The sequence below is a fragment of the Galeopterus variegatus genome, unplaced genomic scaffold, assembly GCF_000696425.1.
Source record: "Galeopterus variegatus unplaced genomic scaffold, G_variegatus-3.0.2 Scaffold9034, whole genome shotgun sequence".
Taxonomy (NCBI): domain Eukaryota; kingdom Metazoa; phylum Chordata; class Mammalia; order Dermoptera; family Cynocephalidae; genus Galeopterus; species Galeopterus variegatus.
Genome location: NW_007735145.1, coordinates 4,226 through 20,948, shown reverse-complemented (window position 1 = coordinate 20,948; position 16,723 = coordinate 4,226). Strand labels below are relative to the sequence as shown.

The following is a 16,723-nucleotide window of genomic DNA, read 5'->3' as shown; positions in this document are numbered from 1 at the left end:
TCACTGGCTGAGCGAGGCGCGGGAGCAGCACCGAGGGTTGCGATCCCGTTGCTGGTCCCGGTCCGGTACGGGGGCGACACTGAGGGTTGCGATCCGTTGCCGGACACGGAAAAAGACAAAAAAACCCCAAAACAAACAAACAAAAAAAACTTCTAACTTAACGGTACGGGGGCGACACTGAGGGTTGCGATCCGTTGCTGGACACGGAAAAAGACAAAAAAACCCCAAAACAAACAAACAAAAAAAACTTCTAACTTAAATATGTGTATACAGTTAAGAACAAAAATAAGGGCATAGCTCAATAAATTTTCACAACCTAAACACACCCATTAACCAGCATCCAGAACATAGAACATTACTAGGTGCCTCCTAAACCCCCTTTGTCCCCTCTCCCAGTCATTATCCCTTTGGCATGAAAGTTTTTTTTTTTTAAGTGAGATTTTTCTTAATGGCTGCCCATAAAAAGTAGGGAAAGAGACAAAGTCTGTGTTTTTTAAGCAAGCAAGTTTTCAGGATCTAAACTCACCCTTAACTTTCTTAGCATTCTTACCCGTTTATATCTCACTTTGGCATCACAGAAACGATTTTGGCGGAAAAGGTAGTTGCCAAACTCCCGTTCAGTAGCTGCCACTTTTAGGACCTTCTGAAGAGGAAATTGGTTTTGTTGCTCCTGGGGATGAAAGACAAGAAGAATACCCAGCAAGGAAACCAAAGCCATAATGCCAAGTGTTACTATGGCTGTTAGTTTTTCTTTTAGATTCTGAACTTTTGTTTACTGCCTTATGTATACAGAGGTCATCTCTGAATTACAACAGTCGCTGCGGCAGGTTGGTGTTATAACTGGTCCCATTTTACAGACTAGAGCCAGAAGGCAGTCCACTTCTTCAGTCTTTCCAACATGTTCCATGAAACAGTCTCCCATGCAATTAGAAACTGATGGGACTTGCCAAGCACAGAAATCGAGGTTCACAACCACCCTTTATCCAACAAGCATTTAACAGGTTTTGGTTTGCTCTGGTGGTCTTTATGGTCATGATGCTTTACCCTGGCTACATATCAGAATCACCCACAGTGCCCTTTTGTCCTGGCCCCATCCCCAGAGATCCCAAATCAGTACACCATTGGTGAGAGCCAGGCATCTGCAAGAACCCCTACTCTGTAGAAAGATGAGAAAAAGGTGAGATCCCTCACTGGGGGTGCTGACAATTTACCTGGGAGATACCACATGTAGATGTAAACCCTGGGATGGACATCTTGGGTCTCATATACAGTGTGCGACAGCATGATAAAGACAGTGCATATGACTGTTGACAGCATTAGAAGCCCTTTATCTATGGGATAAGGTTAAGTGAAAGTCTACAAAGAAAAGGCAAGACTTAAGATATGAGGACACTGATCATATATCCTAGTTTACCTGGGACTGTCCCAGTTTACACCTGATATTCTGGGTATCCCATCCAGTTAGTAGCCTTTTTCACTCTCAAGTGTCCTGGGTTGGACAATCAATTATCCAATCACCCTAATTATGAGCTACCAATGCCTGACTTGCTGAAAATCAAACTCACTGCTGGAAAGCAAATGTTCACCATCTTTTAGGGAGAACTAGGCAAAGAGCGACTGAAGGATCAGCTCAAACTGCTAACGCATAACAAACCCTGGCCTTACCTTGGCCCAGCACATTTATCCATACACGAGAGTCACCACTAAGGTGGACTAGGAAGCGGAGGAATGACACACAAGAGCCTGGTGGGGAACCTGGGATATATGATCATCAGCAAGGAGGGTAGGCTATCTAGAATTACCACAAACCCATCCCACTCTTTATAAACATCTCTACTGACATCTGTGTTCTGGAACTTACAGTTGAGAGAGCACAAAACTCGTCTGACTCGGCAGAGTCTAGGAAGTCAAGTAGCTCAATCTCAAACAGAACAGTGGTGTTTGGGGGGAACAGGGGAGGGCAGCCCAGCGCTCCATAGGCGTAGGACGGTCTGAATAGAAACCTGGCTAGTTCCCCTCTCCGCATGCTCAGAAGACCCAGTTCCATGCCTCTAAGTGTGATATCTGGAAGAAGAGACAAAGAAGTTGGTTGAAACTTGCCCATCAGCTTCTTCCCCACCCAAGTGCAAACTTCTCCACGTGATATTCCAAGACATCTGCATTGTGGACCCAACTCACTTTTCAACCTTGCTTCCCACTACCACCACCCATTCCCAAACTCCAGCTTCTCCAGGCTCAGCAGTACTCTGGCTTCTACATCTACATCTTCGTCAAGTAGTTCCTTCTTCCTATGATGTCTTCCTCCTCACCCCATGCCAGCTTCTACCTTGGTTGAAATCTTATTCAAACTTCAGGACTCGTTTTAAATGCCCCCTCTTCCATGAAGCCTTCCCTAAACCTCCCAGCCCTGAATTAACTGTGCCTTCATTAAGCACACCCACAACACTGCTTACACCTCCCAGGCACTCATCCAATTCTACTAGGTTGTCTGAATGCGGGTCAATCTCCTCCACCACACTGTGAAGACCTTAAGGGCAGAGGCATTCTAGTCTTCTAAGTACATCCTCTTTTCTCCATGCATTGTGGGAAATAAGCATTCAATAGATGTTTATTTAATAGATGAACAAAGAAAAGTGCTCAATGATTAAGTCAAGATGCAAAGGTAACCTTGCCACGTAGGCCATCTCCCAAATATCGAGGTCTCAACACGAAATGTGGAAGAGACTATGGCTGGTTTACCAAAAACCGGGCCTCAGAAAAATCAACTCAAAGACTCTCTGCTCCGGACAGAGTTTTCCCATCCTAAGGCATTTCTTCCCCAAGCAATCCCTTACTTTTCCAGCTCCCAATCTGAATTTACCCTCTCCAAGTTTCATTAGCCGAGGAGTTTTCCTAAAGCAATTAGAGTCAAAGGGCTTGTCCATGTGCTCCAGATATCCAGAATATTTCACTAGAACAGAGGAAAGATAAGAGTGTAAGAAAAACAGACCAAAACACCCACACCTCCATAATAGCAAGTCTCTTTCATTACCACACAGAAACAATGAATTAGATGAGTTTAAGTTGCCCAGCTCCCTGAGCTATAGGAATGAACCTTCTCCTCTTTCTTCACGTGCCTCCAAGTGTTCACTGCTCCCGTGGCATCACGCAGGGGGAAATAGGGTCCCTTACTTTCCTCTTAAAATCCTCAATTCAAACAAAGCATTTCTGACCCTATAAAACGCTGTTTTCTGAAAATGTGGCCTCCCTCGCCCCAAAGGAAAGTATAAATACATGATCCTCGAGAACAAACAACAGGTGCCGCAGGCCATACCTAGCACCGAAGCATCAGGTGTCACCAGTTCTCCAGCACCCTCTCGGATGACATCCTTCAGTACTCCCCGGTCCCCAGAAATGTCCAGCATCCTCTGACTTAACTGCTCGTACAGGGACTGGTGGAGAACGAAAGCCAGAGCTCAGGCCTCGGACCCACTCGACTGGCCACCAATGCTACCCGGGCCTCCAGCGCCGTCTCTCACCTGGCCGGGGGCGTCTTTCCCATCCAGGACTCCCCGGTTCTGGGCTCTGTCCCCCATGTCCGCGCTGGCCGCCAGCGGCGAGAGCCCCAGCCCGCCGCCCTGCCCCGTGAGACTCCGGGAGGCTCCGAAGGCCCCGGCCACCGCCCCTTTATACCCGGCAGTCCCCTCCCGACGGTGGCATTCCTCTGTTCCAGGGCCGCGAGCAGCCGCCGCTCATCATTTCTCTCCAACGTCCGCCAACGGCCCTCGAGCACCCCGGGAGCCGCAGACGGCGCGCAGGTGCACGTGACAGCGGGCGCGAGGGACACCGCGGGGAGGGCACGCACGCGGGTGCGCGCAGAGCATGATGGGGCACGTGACGGGGACGCACGGAAGGGGCGGGGCAGGAGGCGGGGCGGATACTGAGCCGGGTCGAGGGCTTGTGCACAGCGCGACGGGGCACGTGGCTGGTGGCAGGCTGGCGGGCACGCCACAACTGCCCGCCGCTGGCCGGGGCAGGCCTCTTCCGCTGTGTCGCAGAGAAATTTAGGCCCAGACAGGACTTTAACATCAAACCGCCCAGTTCCTGAGGGCAAAAAGTGATACGTCTCACCTTCTCATGGTCTAGTGCCCCAAATCTGCTGCCCCTACTCCCTCGCAGTTTGAAGGAAAAATGGTCCTTGCCCCTATTCCCGTTTTCCCGGGATTCTTCCCATCTTCATGACTGAAAAATGAGACTATAAAAATATCCCATCTCTGATTTTTCTTCAGTTTTGCTCCTTGAGAAGATAGAGCATGATGATGTCTTCAATAAGACGTTGAAGATCACCGATTTCGGGCTGGCCAGGGAGTGGCACAGGACCACCAAGATGAGCGCGGCGGGCACCTATGCCTGGATGGCCCCAGAAGTGATCAAGTCCTCCCTGTTTTCTAAGGGAAGCGATGTCTGGAGGTGAGCGCCGCGTGTCTGCTCTGCAGATGTCTGCAGACACTGGTTGGTTGCTTCATGTCACTGAATCCCAAATATCCAATCATTCTGAGCATGCATAGTGCAGACCTTTTTGGAGATGGTTTTATGGTTTTGCTCAAGAGAATTGTAATGACAGCACGACAGGTTACTTGAGGTTTTTACTGTCCTGTGACTTCCTTTGCTAGGAGAACCGTCTTGTTTAATCTGAAGATTGATTAAAACCGGTCATGTAATGACGAAGATGCCAGCTGTCCTGATTTGACCATCATATATTGTACACAAATACTGACAGTCAACTCTGTACCCCACAAATATATATAATCAATTATGTTTCAGTAAGAAAAATAAAAACTGGTTCTAATGTGAGTTAGCACCGGTGCCAAGATGTTGTAAGGCCTGCCAGGAAATAAATGTTCACTTTAAGCAAACTTGTGATTCCTCGTGATTCACAAACAGTATTAGCATGGAAAGAGGATGAGAGAAAAACTTAGACCAGTCCCTTCATTTTATAGGTCGCCTCATCTAAAGATAGAGCCTCCTGTTCGAAGATGGAGAACTGGACCTACTGGAATAGCAGATTATTTTGATTTTCCATTCAGCCATGTCTCAGTAGGGGGCTGAAGATGTTGTCAGTAGCAGAACCACAAAGAAAAATCACGCTGTTTAATAGTTGCAGTGCACAGAGAGCTTCCTGGCCTTTGTTTAGGGCTCATAAAATCCTATGGGGCAGGTATGAAAATTCCAGCTTTTGTCTGTCACTTTTTAACAGCTTTATTGAGATATAATTCACATACCATACAATTCACCCATTTAAACTGTACAATTCAGTGGCTCTTAGGCTATTTTTGTAGAGTTGTGTGTCCACCACCACAATTTTAGAACATTTTTATTATTCCAGAAAGAAACCCTGCACCTCTTAATTCATCACCCCCAAAGCCCTCTTCTTAGCCCTAGGCAGTCAAGATTTGCTCATTTCTGGACATTTCGTGTAAATGGAGCCTTATTTTATTTGTCCTAGTGATATTTTCAGCATAAATAACAGCACACAGAATACATATGCAATCAAATTAGTTTTACGGCAATAACCAATAACCTAAGTAACCTGACCTAAAAATCCAATTTAAAAATCAGGAAGCATATTTATAAAATATGCAAACAGCCAGTAGAATTGTTAAAGCAATCTTTTGTTTGGAGACATGCTATATTCCTACCACTGAAAATAGAAATGTTGAATAAAGGTATAAAAGAAGCTAAATATTTTCATCAATATGGCACCTTATTAGACTTTCAGCCTTCACCAAACAAATATAAAATCATCATTGAGGACCCAGGATTATTGTTGTGATGCTGCTGCAATCCTCTCCTTTCAAAAATTCCCAGTTAAATCATAATACTGGGATTCCTATACCTGCTTTGCAAATCTATTTCTCCTTGATGAAGCTTGTGAATTGTGTGGAAACGTTTTGCTGTTGTTAAACCAGGTGGTTCAATTAAGTAGTATAAATTGATGCAAACCAGGGTTTTGCTAATGTTATGCTTTTTAAAGCAAACCTAGAATTATAGTCTTGTGAACTAATAAAATTTGGGCACACAGCTGCTAATGTATATTAAATGTGATTTCAGTAAAGATAAATTTTTGGAAGATATGGTATGGCTGCCAGTATTTTCTCCAACAGCAATAACAAAAAAATAAAAAATGGAGAAATTTATCTTGGCAGTTTTAAAAAATGTATATATTTAAGTCCCCAATTGTTTTATTCCGTTTTGTGTTGCTATAACAGAAATACCTGAGACTGGGTAATTTATAAAGAAGAGAGGTTTATTTAGCTTACAATTCTGGGACAGCTGCATCTGGCATGGGCCTCAGGCTGCTTCTACTCATGGCAGAAAGTGGCAGGTAGCCGGCGGGTACAAGCAGATCACATGGTGAGAGGAAGCAAGAGAGAGAGAGAGAGAGAGAGAGAGAGAGAGAGAGGTGAGTCTCACTCTCTCTGCTTCCACCATCTTGCAATGTGAGACCCCTGGGTCACTGTCACCAACACCAAATGGACTTTGGATTTCCCAGCCTCAGAAACTGTAAGCAATGAATTTTGCTTTTCTTTATAAGTCACCCAGTTCCAGGTATTTTGTTATAAGCAACAGAAATGGCCTAATACACCCCATCCCCACTATAGTACAAACTCCAAAAGGACAGGGACTTCGTCTTGTTCTCTACTATATCCCTAATACTCAGCTAATGCTCGACACATTGCAGGTTTTCAATAAATATTTGTTGAGTTAACATATAAAACTAGTCTTCTACCTGAGATAGGAGGTGTTCAGTTTCCATGGGTTTGGGTTTCAGGACACATCTCTGGGTTCCAAACCATTCCCCAAGGTCTCAGACCCCTCCTCGAGGCCCTCCTCTAGAAGAGAGTTACTCTTCCTTATTGGACCTATTTTTGGTACCAACATGGGGAAATTGAGACCTCTGGGGGCTGGCTTATGCAAATCCAGTGGCTGGGCCTTCTAAGTAGAAAGGGGTTATATAACCCTAGTAGCCGAGCATGCTCAGTAAAGTGGAATTTATCCTCTGAATGACCTTCCACTGGAGGCACTAAAGAGAGTAGAATATTCTTGAATATGTATGGTGCATGTGGTAGAATTTGACCAATGAACATGCCCTAAAAGGAGACCAACTGAGCATGTGCAAGACTATGTTACAGGAGCGGCTTCTGGTCAAGATGGCAGAATAGACGGTCCCCAGCATCACTCTCTCCCACTAATCAACCAATTTACAACTATGAAAAGGCAATGACAGTCAAGCTGGGGCTGCTAGAGTTCAGGGGAAGAGGAGGAGAGACCTATGGAGTTCATGAAGGTGGGAGAAGCCACAATGAGAGAAAGAAAGGATCGCTCCCACCATTTCAAGCCCTGGCTGCTTTAAGGCTGGAGCTGGTGAGCACACACAACAAGAGCTGGCAAAAGCCACAGCTGTATCCTTCCTATGAAGTTGCTTGGAGGCGGCAGGGGAGAAGAGGGCCTTGGTGGCCCTCAGGCTAGCAAGACCACTAGAAGGGTTCCTGTGGACCCACATAGGAGCAAGGAGCCACAGACAAGTGAAAATAAGAGCCACTCAGAGGCCAGTGAGTCATCACAAGGGACCAGCACATGGCCTGCCCTATGGGAAATGTTTGGAGTGTAGGTGGTGGGGGTGACGGGCCACCAGGGGAACATTGAAGCACAGGAGGAACAGCTGATCTGCCCCCCAATCAGCACAGGACCACTCTGTGGAGACTGGTCAGGAATATAGAACTGCAGGGTGTGCAGTTTGCTGAAAAGACTCAGGCCCAGACCAGAGTTTCCACACAACCCAGGTGTACTGAATCTTGCAAGACCCAGTAGTGCTCACAAGGTCAACCATTAAAACCTGAGCTGCACAAAAATCCTTCCCCAGAGAATCAGCAGCAAAGCAGCAATTTAGCTCCACCACAGGGCTCAAGTGTTGGTTCTCTTAAGAAGTTCCCTCATTTTAGAAGTAAGCAAAGGACAATAAATTAGTTCCAGTGCAGAGTTTAAGTGGTGGGAACAGTGAATAATCCAACACAGAACTGAAAGAAAAAATACTCACAGATTAGAGACAAACTTTGATATTAACCAGTAAAGATCTAACACCACCAAAGAACACCTATAAAACCTAGAAGGACCAGAAACCCCCTGGGCTCCAAAGCTGGGGAGGGGGGAGGTCTATAGGCCTCAGCCATGCCCCACTGAAGACTGCAGCCAGCACAGTAACCACCAGGCCACCACTGGAAGCACCCTAGGCTCCCAAGCCAGGGCAGTGGGGCCAAGAGCCTTAACCATGCTACCCCAACATCTGCAACCAGCCCAGTGACAACCACCACCCTGCCACCAGAAACTCCCTGGGCTCCTGTGCCTGGGCAGTAGGGGGCCAAGGGCTTCAGCCACACCCTCCTGACATCTGCATCCAGCCCGGTAACAACCAAGCCACCACTGGAAGCCCCCAGTCTCCCCTGCTGGAATGAGGGGGGTGCACAGGCCTCTACCGTGCCCCCTCCTTCCTCCTCCTCCCACCCTATTTCCCTCCCCCTTTCCCCCTCCCCCCAGTTGCTCTGCAACAACATCTTAGAATGTAAAGAAAATGATATTAAAAGAAAAAAAAGACTATGTTATGTAATTGGGAACCAATCCCTTAGTTGACTATTCACTAGATATCATGAATATGTATTAGATAACAAAATGCTAAAAGCGGAATCCCAGCAGGAGGCAGGGTTCTTGCTCACTTTCCTGGGGCCAGCCTCCACTCTGCCTGTGCAGTGTGTATTTCTTTTTGTGTTAAACTTATTTACAACAAGTGGCTGCTCACTCTCTTGAGCCAGCCTGTACTCTGTACTAAACTTTAAGTGTGGTTTTTTTTTTTAGTTTTTGTATTAAACTTGGTGTGGGCCCTGCTCAGTCTCCGGAGCTAGGCTGCACTGAGAAATCTGTGAAATCTGTATCTCATTTGTTACATTAAACCTGTTCTCACTTTCTCCCGTGACTCTGCTCTTGAATTCTTTCCTGTGGTCGAGTCAAGAACCTAGTAAGAGGATAGGGTGGGTTGAGGCTTCCCAGTCCCTCTCCTCTGGTATCATACCTGCCTATGCGAGACCTTGGCCTTGCTTGTCACTGGGGTGGAGACTTCATCCTGCTGGCAGACATGGGTGCTTAGGCCTGTTGGGACCATGATCTGCTGTCCTAGAGCTCCCTGTTTCTTTCTTTCTTTCTTTCTTTTTTTTTTTTTAAAAAAGATGACCAGTAAGGGGATCTTAACCCTTGACTTGGTGTTGTCAGCACCACGTTCTTCCAAGTAAACTAACTGGCCATCCCTATATAGGGATCCAAACCCATGGCCTTGGAGTTATCAGCACCGCACTCTCCCAAGTGAGCCACAGGCCGGCCCTAGAGCTCCCTATTTCTCAACACTCCTGGAAACCCTCTCCCACTCCTGTCTTTTCCAATCAATAATTCCCCACCACACCCCTGCAATATATACAGTATAATATGACCGAATATTCATCAACCATATAGCAGAATGTCATTGAGCTTCTAAACCTTGAAAGACTTCACATAAAAAAATTCATAATTTAGGGCCAGCCGGGTGGCGCACTGCTGCAGTGCGCCGCTTGGGAGTGCGGTGGCGCTCCCGCTGAGGGTTCGGATCCCACATACAGACCGGTTCCCGCTCGCTGGCTGAGCGAGGCGCGGGAGCAACACCGAGGGTTGCGATCCCGTTGCTGGTCCCGGTCCGGGACGGGCGTGACACTGAGGGTTGCGATCCGTTGCCGGACACCAAAAAGGACAAAAAGGAAAAAAAAAATTCATAATTTAATAGTATTGAGTATTGAGTGAAAGAAGTCAGGCACAAAAGTGCATTCTATGTGATCTTGTTTATACAAAATTCAAAAACAGGCACATGATGATATAACGATATGAGTCAGGATAGTGGCTGCCCTTGTTAGGGGTTCTGACTAGAGGCACGAGGGAGCCTTCTGGGTGCTGGAAACGTTCTACTCCCTGATCTTGAGAGTGAGTATGCACACGTAAGATGTACAGCAAACTCTACGGTTATGACTGGTGCACTCAAGACTGACTGGTTAGCACAGTTGCTCAGAGTGTGGTGCTGATAACAGCAAGGTCTGGGTTTTGATCCCTATACTGGCTGGCCAGCTGCCAAAAAAAAAAAAAAAAAAAACCTTTAAAAATAAAATGATTGGTGCACTTTAACTTACACTTCAATTAAAAGAGCTAAGTAAGTAAATAAAATATCTTCAAATTCTTAAGAGAGAGAGAGAGATTCAGCAAAAAAAAAAAAAAAAAAAAAAAAAAACCTTTAAAAATAAAATGATTGGTGCACTTTAACTTACACTTCAATTAAAAGAGCTAAGTAAGTAAATAAAATATCTTCAAATTCTTAAGAGAGAGAGAGAGATTCAGAAAGAACTGTGTCCGGGCACGTGTCTGCTCCGGTTTGGGTTGGGAAGGTGGGACGGGCGTTCCCAGTCCTTCTGTCTCTGCCCCTCCCCCCATCCTGACCAAGGCCAGCACCTGAATGTCACAGTTATCAGAGCGGGCACAACAGAGGCTGCCTCCCCAGTCCCGTGATGTGACCCAGTTTCCACCTGATTCTAGGTGACCTTGGGGACACAGGGGTGTTGCTGGGAAAGGGGAGGAGAAAAGAGGCAGAGACCAGGCAGTGGAGGAGGCGTCCAGCTGCACCGCCGGGGTCTCTGTGTCTGCTGTCCCATCCCGGGAAGAAGAAAAGGCCGAGTGATTCAGTCAGTGATGCTGGTTTGAGGCCGTGCGACGCAGAATGCACCTAAGTCACATTCCCCTATCTGCTCCCTTTCAGGCATTCCTGTTCTCTCCTATCTATCAAGATCTGGAGATACTTGACTGACTGATTGATCAGTTTGCATAATTTAGTTTCCTCTCACTGTGGCCCAGTTGATGGGAAGGAACTAGTCCCATCCCTCTCTGCCTGGGGAGAGTGGCCCCTCTTTGGCCACTGTGAGATGTTCTGATGCCTTGTTATCCAGAGCAAGGACTTCGTGTCCATTTGTCCCTACACGTGCTTTATTCTTCACTCAGCTCCCTTCCAGAAAGGCTCATACAGAGAGACTTAGATTGTTCTTGGGAACAATCTAAGCCAAAGATTCTGTACACTGCATGGGCACAACCCAGCAGGGGCTCTGGTCAAGTAGTGGAGCCAGATGGTGGTCCGGGGGTCTGGGTTGTTACTCAAGAGGCTAAGTCAGGTTTGGAGTCAGGCAGCCCAGAGTGTGCAATGTCAGCCTGGAGAGGGGCAAGAGTCAAGGGCAGGGGTAGCTCTGGTCCCTACCCTGGTTCCATGGGGAGTGCTGTGGTCATTGGGATACTCTCAGGAAAGGTAAGGCCCTGGGGCTGGTCCCAAGGAGCTGGGGGGTGACGGGGCCAACTGCTTATGGGGCCCTGGCATGCTGCCCCCAGGAGGAGCTCGCAGCACTCATCTCTGACCTGAAGCAAGAGCAGAAGAAAGTGGATGAACATATCGCCAAACTCGTGAACAACAAGACCCGGATTGTCGTGAGTGCCCTTTCCCTCTGCCCCTGCCCCAGAACCGGCCACCTTCGCTGTCCTGCAGGGCCCAGTTCCAATTCGTCCTCTGCAGAAAACCAGGCCCTCCACATAAAGCCAGAATTCAAAGCATTCCAGGGCAGGGTGGGGAGGTGCAGATCCTCTCAGGGGAATTGTCAGGACTGGCTCCAAGTTGGTTTTTGTCCTCCATGTCCTTGGGACTGAGATAACCCAGGACTTGAGTCCCAGAAGTAAACAACCCAAAGTGTGGGCACAATCCCTGCCCCCACACCATACCACCTGTGTCTGCTTGACTTTGACAACCTGTCATGGTGCCCTCCCAGTACCTGGGAGCACAGGTGTGGAAAGGCCAGAAGCCCTTGGCATAACCCAGGACTTGAGTCCCAGAAGTAAACAACCCAAAGTGTGGGCACAATCCCTGCCCCCGCACCATACCACCTGTGTCTGCTTGACTTTGACAACCTGTCATGGTGCCCTCCCAGTACCTGGGAGCACAGGTGTGGAAAGGCCAGAAGCCTTTGGTACTGATTTCCTAAAACTAGAGGCACCTTGGGGCTGGGAGGTGTGGAGCCCGGGCCTGGAGGTGGTTGTGAAACAGGAGCAGGAGCATCCAGTATCAGGGAGCATCGTGCACTGTCTCATTTAACCCTCCTCGCCCCGGAGGGAGGCAACATTATCCCCGTCTGAGGGAGGCACAGCTCAGGGGTCCACAGGGACTCCTGGGCTAGCGCACTCCAAAGTCTGCTCTCCCGGGGCTTTCAGATTTTTTTCAGTTGTGGAACCTGTGATGAAACAGGCAAAAGCAGAGCCATTCATTTGAAATGAGGGCTGGGGGTCCAGCCTCTCCCCTGCCTCGGGCCGCCCTACTGCAGGGCCACCTCTAGGGCTTCCCAAGCACAGTGTGAACTCCCTGGCAGGTGTCAGCCCACAGCCTCCCCTGGGACTCAGGTCTCAGAACGAGCCCCAGTCAGGAGGCCCCTGGGGACACTGAGGCCAGCCAGAGCCAGGCAGCTCAGCTGTGACTCTGCCGTGACTGGCCCTCCCTGTTCCAGAATGAGTCTGATGTCTTCAGCTGGGTGATCCGCCGTGAGTTCCAGGAGCTGCACCACCTGGTGGACGAGGAGAAGGCCCACTGCCTGGAGGGGGTAGAGGGTCACACCCGTGGCCTGGTGGCTTCTCTGGACATGCAGCTGGAGCAGGCCCGGGGCACTCGGGAGCGGCTGGCCCAGGCCGAGCGTGTGCTGGAGCAGTTCAGTAATGAGAGTCACCACGAGTTCATCCGGGTGAGCCGATGAGGGACTGTCCCCATGCCAAGGCCCAACGCCCCAGAGCCTTTCCTTTCCTAACAGTCCCCATGGTTCTGCACAGCCACCCCCTAGCCTTAACCTGCCTCTCTTGTCTTCCAGAAGTACCACTCCATGGCCTCCAGGTAATGACCTCGGCGGGAGTTGCTGGGGGAGATCTCAGCGGGTCTGGGGCTGCGGGCATGGGTATCTTGTCTCCCCTAGTTCCTCCATTCATTTTAACCAGTGCCTCCGGAGCAGCTGCCCACATCTGGCTCTGTAATCAAGCCCAGGGAACACAGATGAAAGTCATGTCCCTGCCTTCAGGGGACTCGTACATGTGGGGGGAGGCAGATGGTGAACTATGGTTACATCACTGTGGGTACCTAGAACCACAGAAGTTCATTCGAGCTACAGATATACCATGAGGAGGAGGTGATGTCTGGGTACTGACTGGCAGAGGGGCACAGGCTGACAGCTGAGAGAGGCAGAGGCAAGCAAAGTGGGGGACAGTCCCGTGAAAGGGGGAGTGGTGCACGGACTCTGGGATGTTAGGAGAAGTTCCGTGTGGCTGGGGTGTAAAGTACGATGCCAGGAGGAAGGAGAGATGAGGTGGGAGAGGGGGGGTGATGGCCAGAATGAGGGGCCTTGAAATGGAAGGGATCGGATCCATGTTCAGTCCCAACAAATGATCAATTCCTGCAGCTCCCAAGCCTTCCTCAGACAGTGCTTATGGGAGACTCCTTGTTTTCTCAAAATTCTTTGTCTTGGGGACACTTTGGTTAGGAGACATGGGATTAAATGAATGGACACAGACTCTGGCTTGCTCAGTTGGGAGCAGGTGTCCCCTGGGGCTGGGGCTGGGATACAGAGAAATAGTTCTCAGACTTCAGCAAGCATCAGAACCACCTGGAGGGCTACTAAAACAGAGTAGTTGGCCCCAGTAATCAGTTTCTGATGGGCAGGTCTGGGGTGGGGCCCAAGAACCTGCATTTCTAACAAGCTCCCAGGTGATGTCGATGTTACTGGTCCCTGGACCAGCACTTTGAGAACTGCTGCTATAGAGTGCTTCCCCTTCCAGGAAAGAGGCAGGTCCTCTAAGAAGCGGGTGAGAGGGGTGGGCACCGTGTATGCACAGGCCCCAGCTATGGATTTGGCCGGGTGGACTCTCGTCGGGATGGAAGGCTGGGGTGACCTGTGTGGCACACGACTCTCCTGTCACTGTGAACTGTTGCACACAGAGCAGAGCTCCAGCAGGCCCGGCCTTTGGAAGGCACGTTCAGCCCCATCTCCTTCAAGCCGGGACTCCACCAGGCCGACATCAAGCTGACTGTGTGGAAAAGGCTCTTCCGGAAAGTTCTGCCAGGTCAGACCCCAACCCATCCTCCTTCCTGAGGGCTGCCTTCTGCCCAGGATGGGCAGCAGCTTGCTTGGGTTGGGGTGAGAGCTGGGATTCCTCCAGACAGCATAGGTTCGAGCTCAGCTCCACCTCTTCCTAGCTGGGTGACTGGGAAACTTGTATAATTTCTGAGCCTCAGGTTGCTCATCTGTAAAGAGAGGCTGCTGACACCCACCTGGCTGGGCTGCAGGGTTTGTATATACGTGTGCGTGTGTGTAGTTTAGTGCTTAATAAATGGTTGCCACAGCTCTTTGCCAAAAAAAAAAAAAATTTAACTAATTCCTTTAATACTAGCATGCTGTTTACTTGTACATAAGGGAAATCAATCAGTGGACAGATTGCATCCATCAAAGGCAAAAACAGGGTTTATATAAAAGAAAAGGGGGAGGGGGAGGGGAAATTGCAGCCTGTGAACAGTGAATCTTGTTTGCACATTTTGGGGGTAGACTGATTAGCTGGTAGCTAGCAAAAAGGTCACTTGGGATAGTTTGTCCTTGAACAGGCTGACTGGGCTAGCAAATACAACAGCTGCAGTTACTATGGACTCTGCAGAAAGCCTCGCGGCTGGGCTGAGGAGCACAGGTGACAGGCCACCTGCCAGGTCCTCCCATCAGCATCTCCACCTTGGGTGGCGGGCCTGTACCTGTCCCTAACCATGATTCCACCTTTTCCCCTCTTCAGGCATCACTCATTCACTCACTCACTCATTCATTCATTCATTCAGCAAACAGCCCTGTGCTGCCCTTCTAGGCCCTGGGGATCCTAAGACGAGAGGACAGTGTTCCCATCCCGTGAAGCTCGGGGCCTGCCATCGGCCTCCCGTAGGCAGGTCTGCTGCCTTCTGTGTGGCTTACCAGGCCTCTCTGATCTCTTTCTCAGACCCAGAGTCTCTCCAGCTGGACCCTGCCACTGCCCATCCCCTCCTGGAGCTGTCTAAGGGCAACACAGTGGTGCAATGTGGGCTCCTGACCCAGCGGCGTGCCAGCCAACCCGAGCGCTTCGACTACAACACCTGTGTCCTGGCCAGCCAGGGCTTCTCCTGCGGCCGCCACTACTGGGAGGTGGTGGTGGGCAGCAAGAGTGACTGGCGCCTGGGGGTCATCAAGGGCACAGCCAGTCGCAAGGGCAAGCTAAGCAAGTCCCCGGAGCACGGCATGTGGCTGATTGGCCTGAAGGAGGGCCGGCTGTACGAGGCCTTCGGCTGCCCACGTGTGCCCCTGCCGGTGGCGGGCCATCCCCACCGCATCGGGGTCTACTTGCACTACGAGCAGGGAGAGCTCACCTTCTTTGATGCCGACCGCCCTGATGACCTGCGGCCACTCTACACATTCCAGGCTGACTTCCAGGGCAAGCTCTACCCCATCCTGGACACGTGCTGGCATGAGAGGGGCAACAACTCACTGCCCCTGGTGTTGCCCCCACCCAGCAGGCCTGGCCACCTCAGCCCCCCACCTCCTACCAAGCTGTAGGGCTGCCCGTGCTGGGCACGGTGGACTCATGGGGTTCTGCTGGGTCCTGAGGTCACGTCTTCACTGTTTGGGAAGGTCTTCTTGCCTGAGTAGTCCTGGAACATTTGATGATGGGGAGAAGGACCATGACCCCTTCCCCATCAGCCAGGGGCATATTTTGTTAAGTTCCCCTCAGTTAGCAGAACCAGGCCTTGGCATCCACGGGTCACACTGAGCTCCCCCGGTCCCTCTTGGTGGCTCTCTGTGCTTACTCTCCCAACTGAGGGTGGAAACATTCCTACACATACTTTTTCCTTATCATTGTGAACTTAAAACAACTCTTAAGGATAATAAATTTGACATTATTTCTTTCTCTTTAAATGATTTTCAAATATTAGCTACTGTACATAGATACTGCTTTATGCTCGAGTCTTTTAAAGCAGCTCTAATCTCTGGTGGGGCCAGGTCTCACTTCCACGCCCTGCTCACTTGGTCTATGGTTAGAGTCACATCAACCGCTCAGTCGCTGCTCCATCTTCAGAGACCTCTCCAGTCCCCCTCTCAGGTAGATGAGATGGAAAGGACACTACTTCAAAGCAGAAGCAAGTGGGGGTCACACGGGGGTGCTGCCCAGCCCTGAAGACTGCAGGCACTGGCAGTGTGCCCGGAGGCCACATCTGATCACAGCTGATGGCCTGGTGTCCCGCAGGCCAAGGCTGGGACAACTGAATCCTCTCTCAAGAATCTGAAAATTGGAAGAGAGAATGGCTGGAGCGGAGTCACCTGAAGACATGGTGCTTTCAAGAGAAGAGGCACAGCCCTGTGCCACAGAAGCCCATGGGGCTGCCTGAGAGCCTTTGTGACGGCTCCACCCTGGTGCCTGGACATGAACCCACGCAGGCCAAGACTTGCCCCGCAGCCTGCCCGAGGGGCGTCCAGGGACAGGAGAGGACAGGAGGCTGTCCCAGGCGGGTCGTGAGGAGCCTGAGGCCTTCTGCCCTGCCTCCTTC

The 16,723-nt window shown here is 49.9% G+C and overlaps 2 protein-coding genes across 2 annotated transcripts in view; one reads left to right on the top strand and one right to left on the bottom strand.

The window, feature by feature from the left end:
- FKBP6 (FK506 binding protein 6, 36kDa) overlaps window positions 1-3,751 on the bottom strand; it is a 20,766-nt gene extending 17,015 nt beyond the window's left edge. The window contains exons 1-5 of the mRNA XM_008593361.1: window positions 3,519-3,751; window positions 3,314-3,431; window positions 2,861-2,950; window positions 1,862-2,064; window positions 551-670 (exon numbers count right to left, since the gene is read on the bottom strand). Of these exons, the coding sequence (XP_008591583.1) occupies window positions 551-670; window positions 1,862-2,064; window positions 2,861-2,950; window positions 3,314-3,431; window positions 3,519-3,575 (588 nt within the window). The 5' untranslated portion in view covers window positions 3,576-3,751. The remainder of the gene's footprint in view (window positions 1-550; window positions 671-1,861; window positions 2,065-2,860; window positions 2,951-3,313; window positions 3,432-3,518) is intronic.
- Window positions 3,752-11,356: 7,605 nt separating this feature from the next.
- On the top strand, window positions 11,357-15,741 carry LOC103608981 (E3 ubiquitin-protein ligase TRIM50-like). The gene is made up of 6 exons (XM_008593362.1): window positions 11,357-11,395; window positions 11,476-11,571; window positions 12,636-12,866; window positions 12,990-13,012; window positions 14,108-14,232; window positions 15,145-15,741. The coding sequence occupies exons 1-6, from the start codon at window positions 11,357-11,359 to the stop codon at window positions 15,732-15,734; spliced, it is 1,104 nt and encodes a 367-aa protein (XP_008591584.1). The 3' UTR covers window positions 15,735-15,741.
- The last annotated feature ends 982 nt before the right edge of the window (window positions 15,742-16,723 follow it).

Bases quoted from the DNA above. Each gene is read 5' to 3' on its own strand.
- LOC103608981 (XM_008593362.1), top strand. From the start codon at position 11,357: ATGGGGAGTGCTGTGGTCATTGGGATACTCTCAGGAAAG. The intron at 11,572-12,635 runs GTGAGTGCCCTT...TCCCTGTTCCAG, and splicing joins ACAACAAGACCCGGATTGTC to AATGAGTCTGATGTCTTCAG. The intron at 14,233-15,144 runs GTCAGACCCCAA...TCTCTTTCTCAG, and splicing joins CTTCCGGAAAGTTCTGCCAG to ACCCAGAGTCTCTCCAGCTG.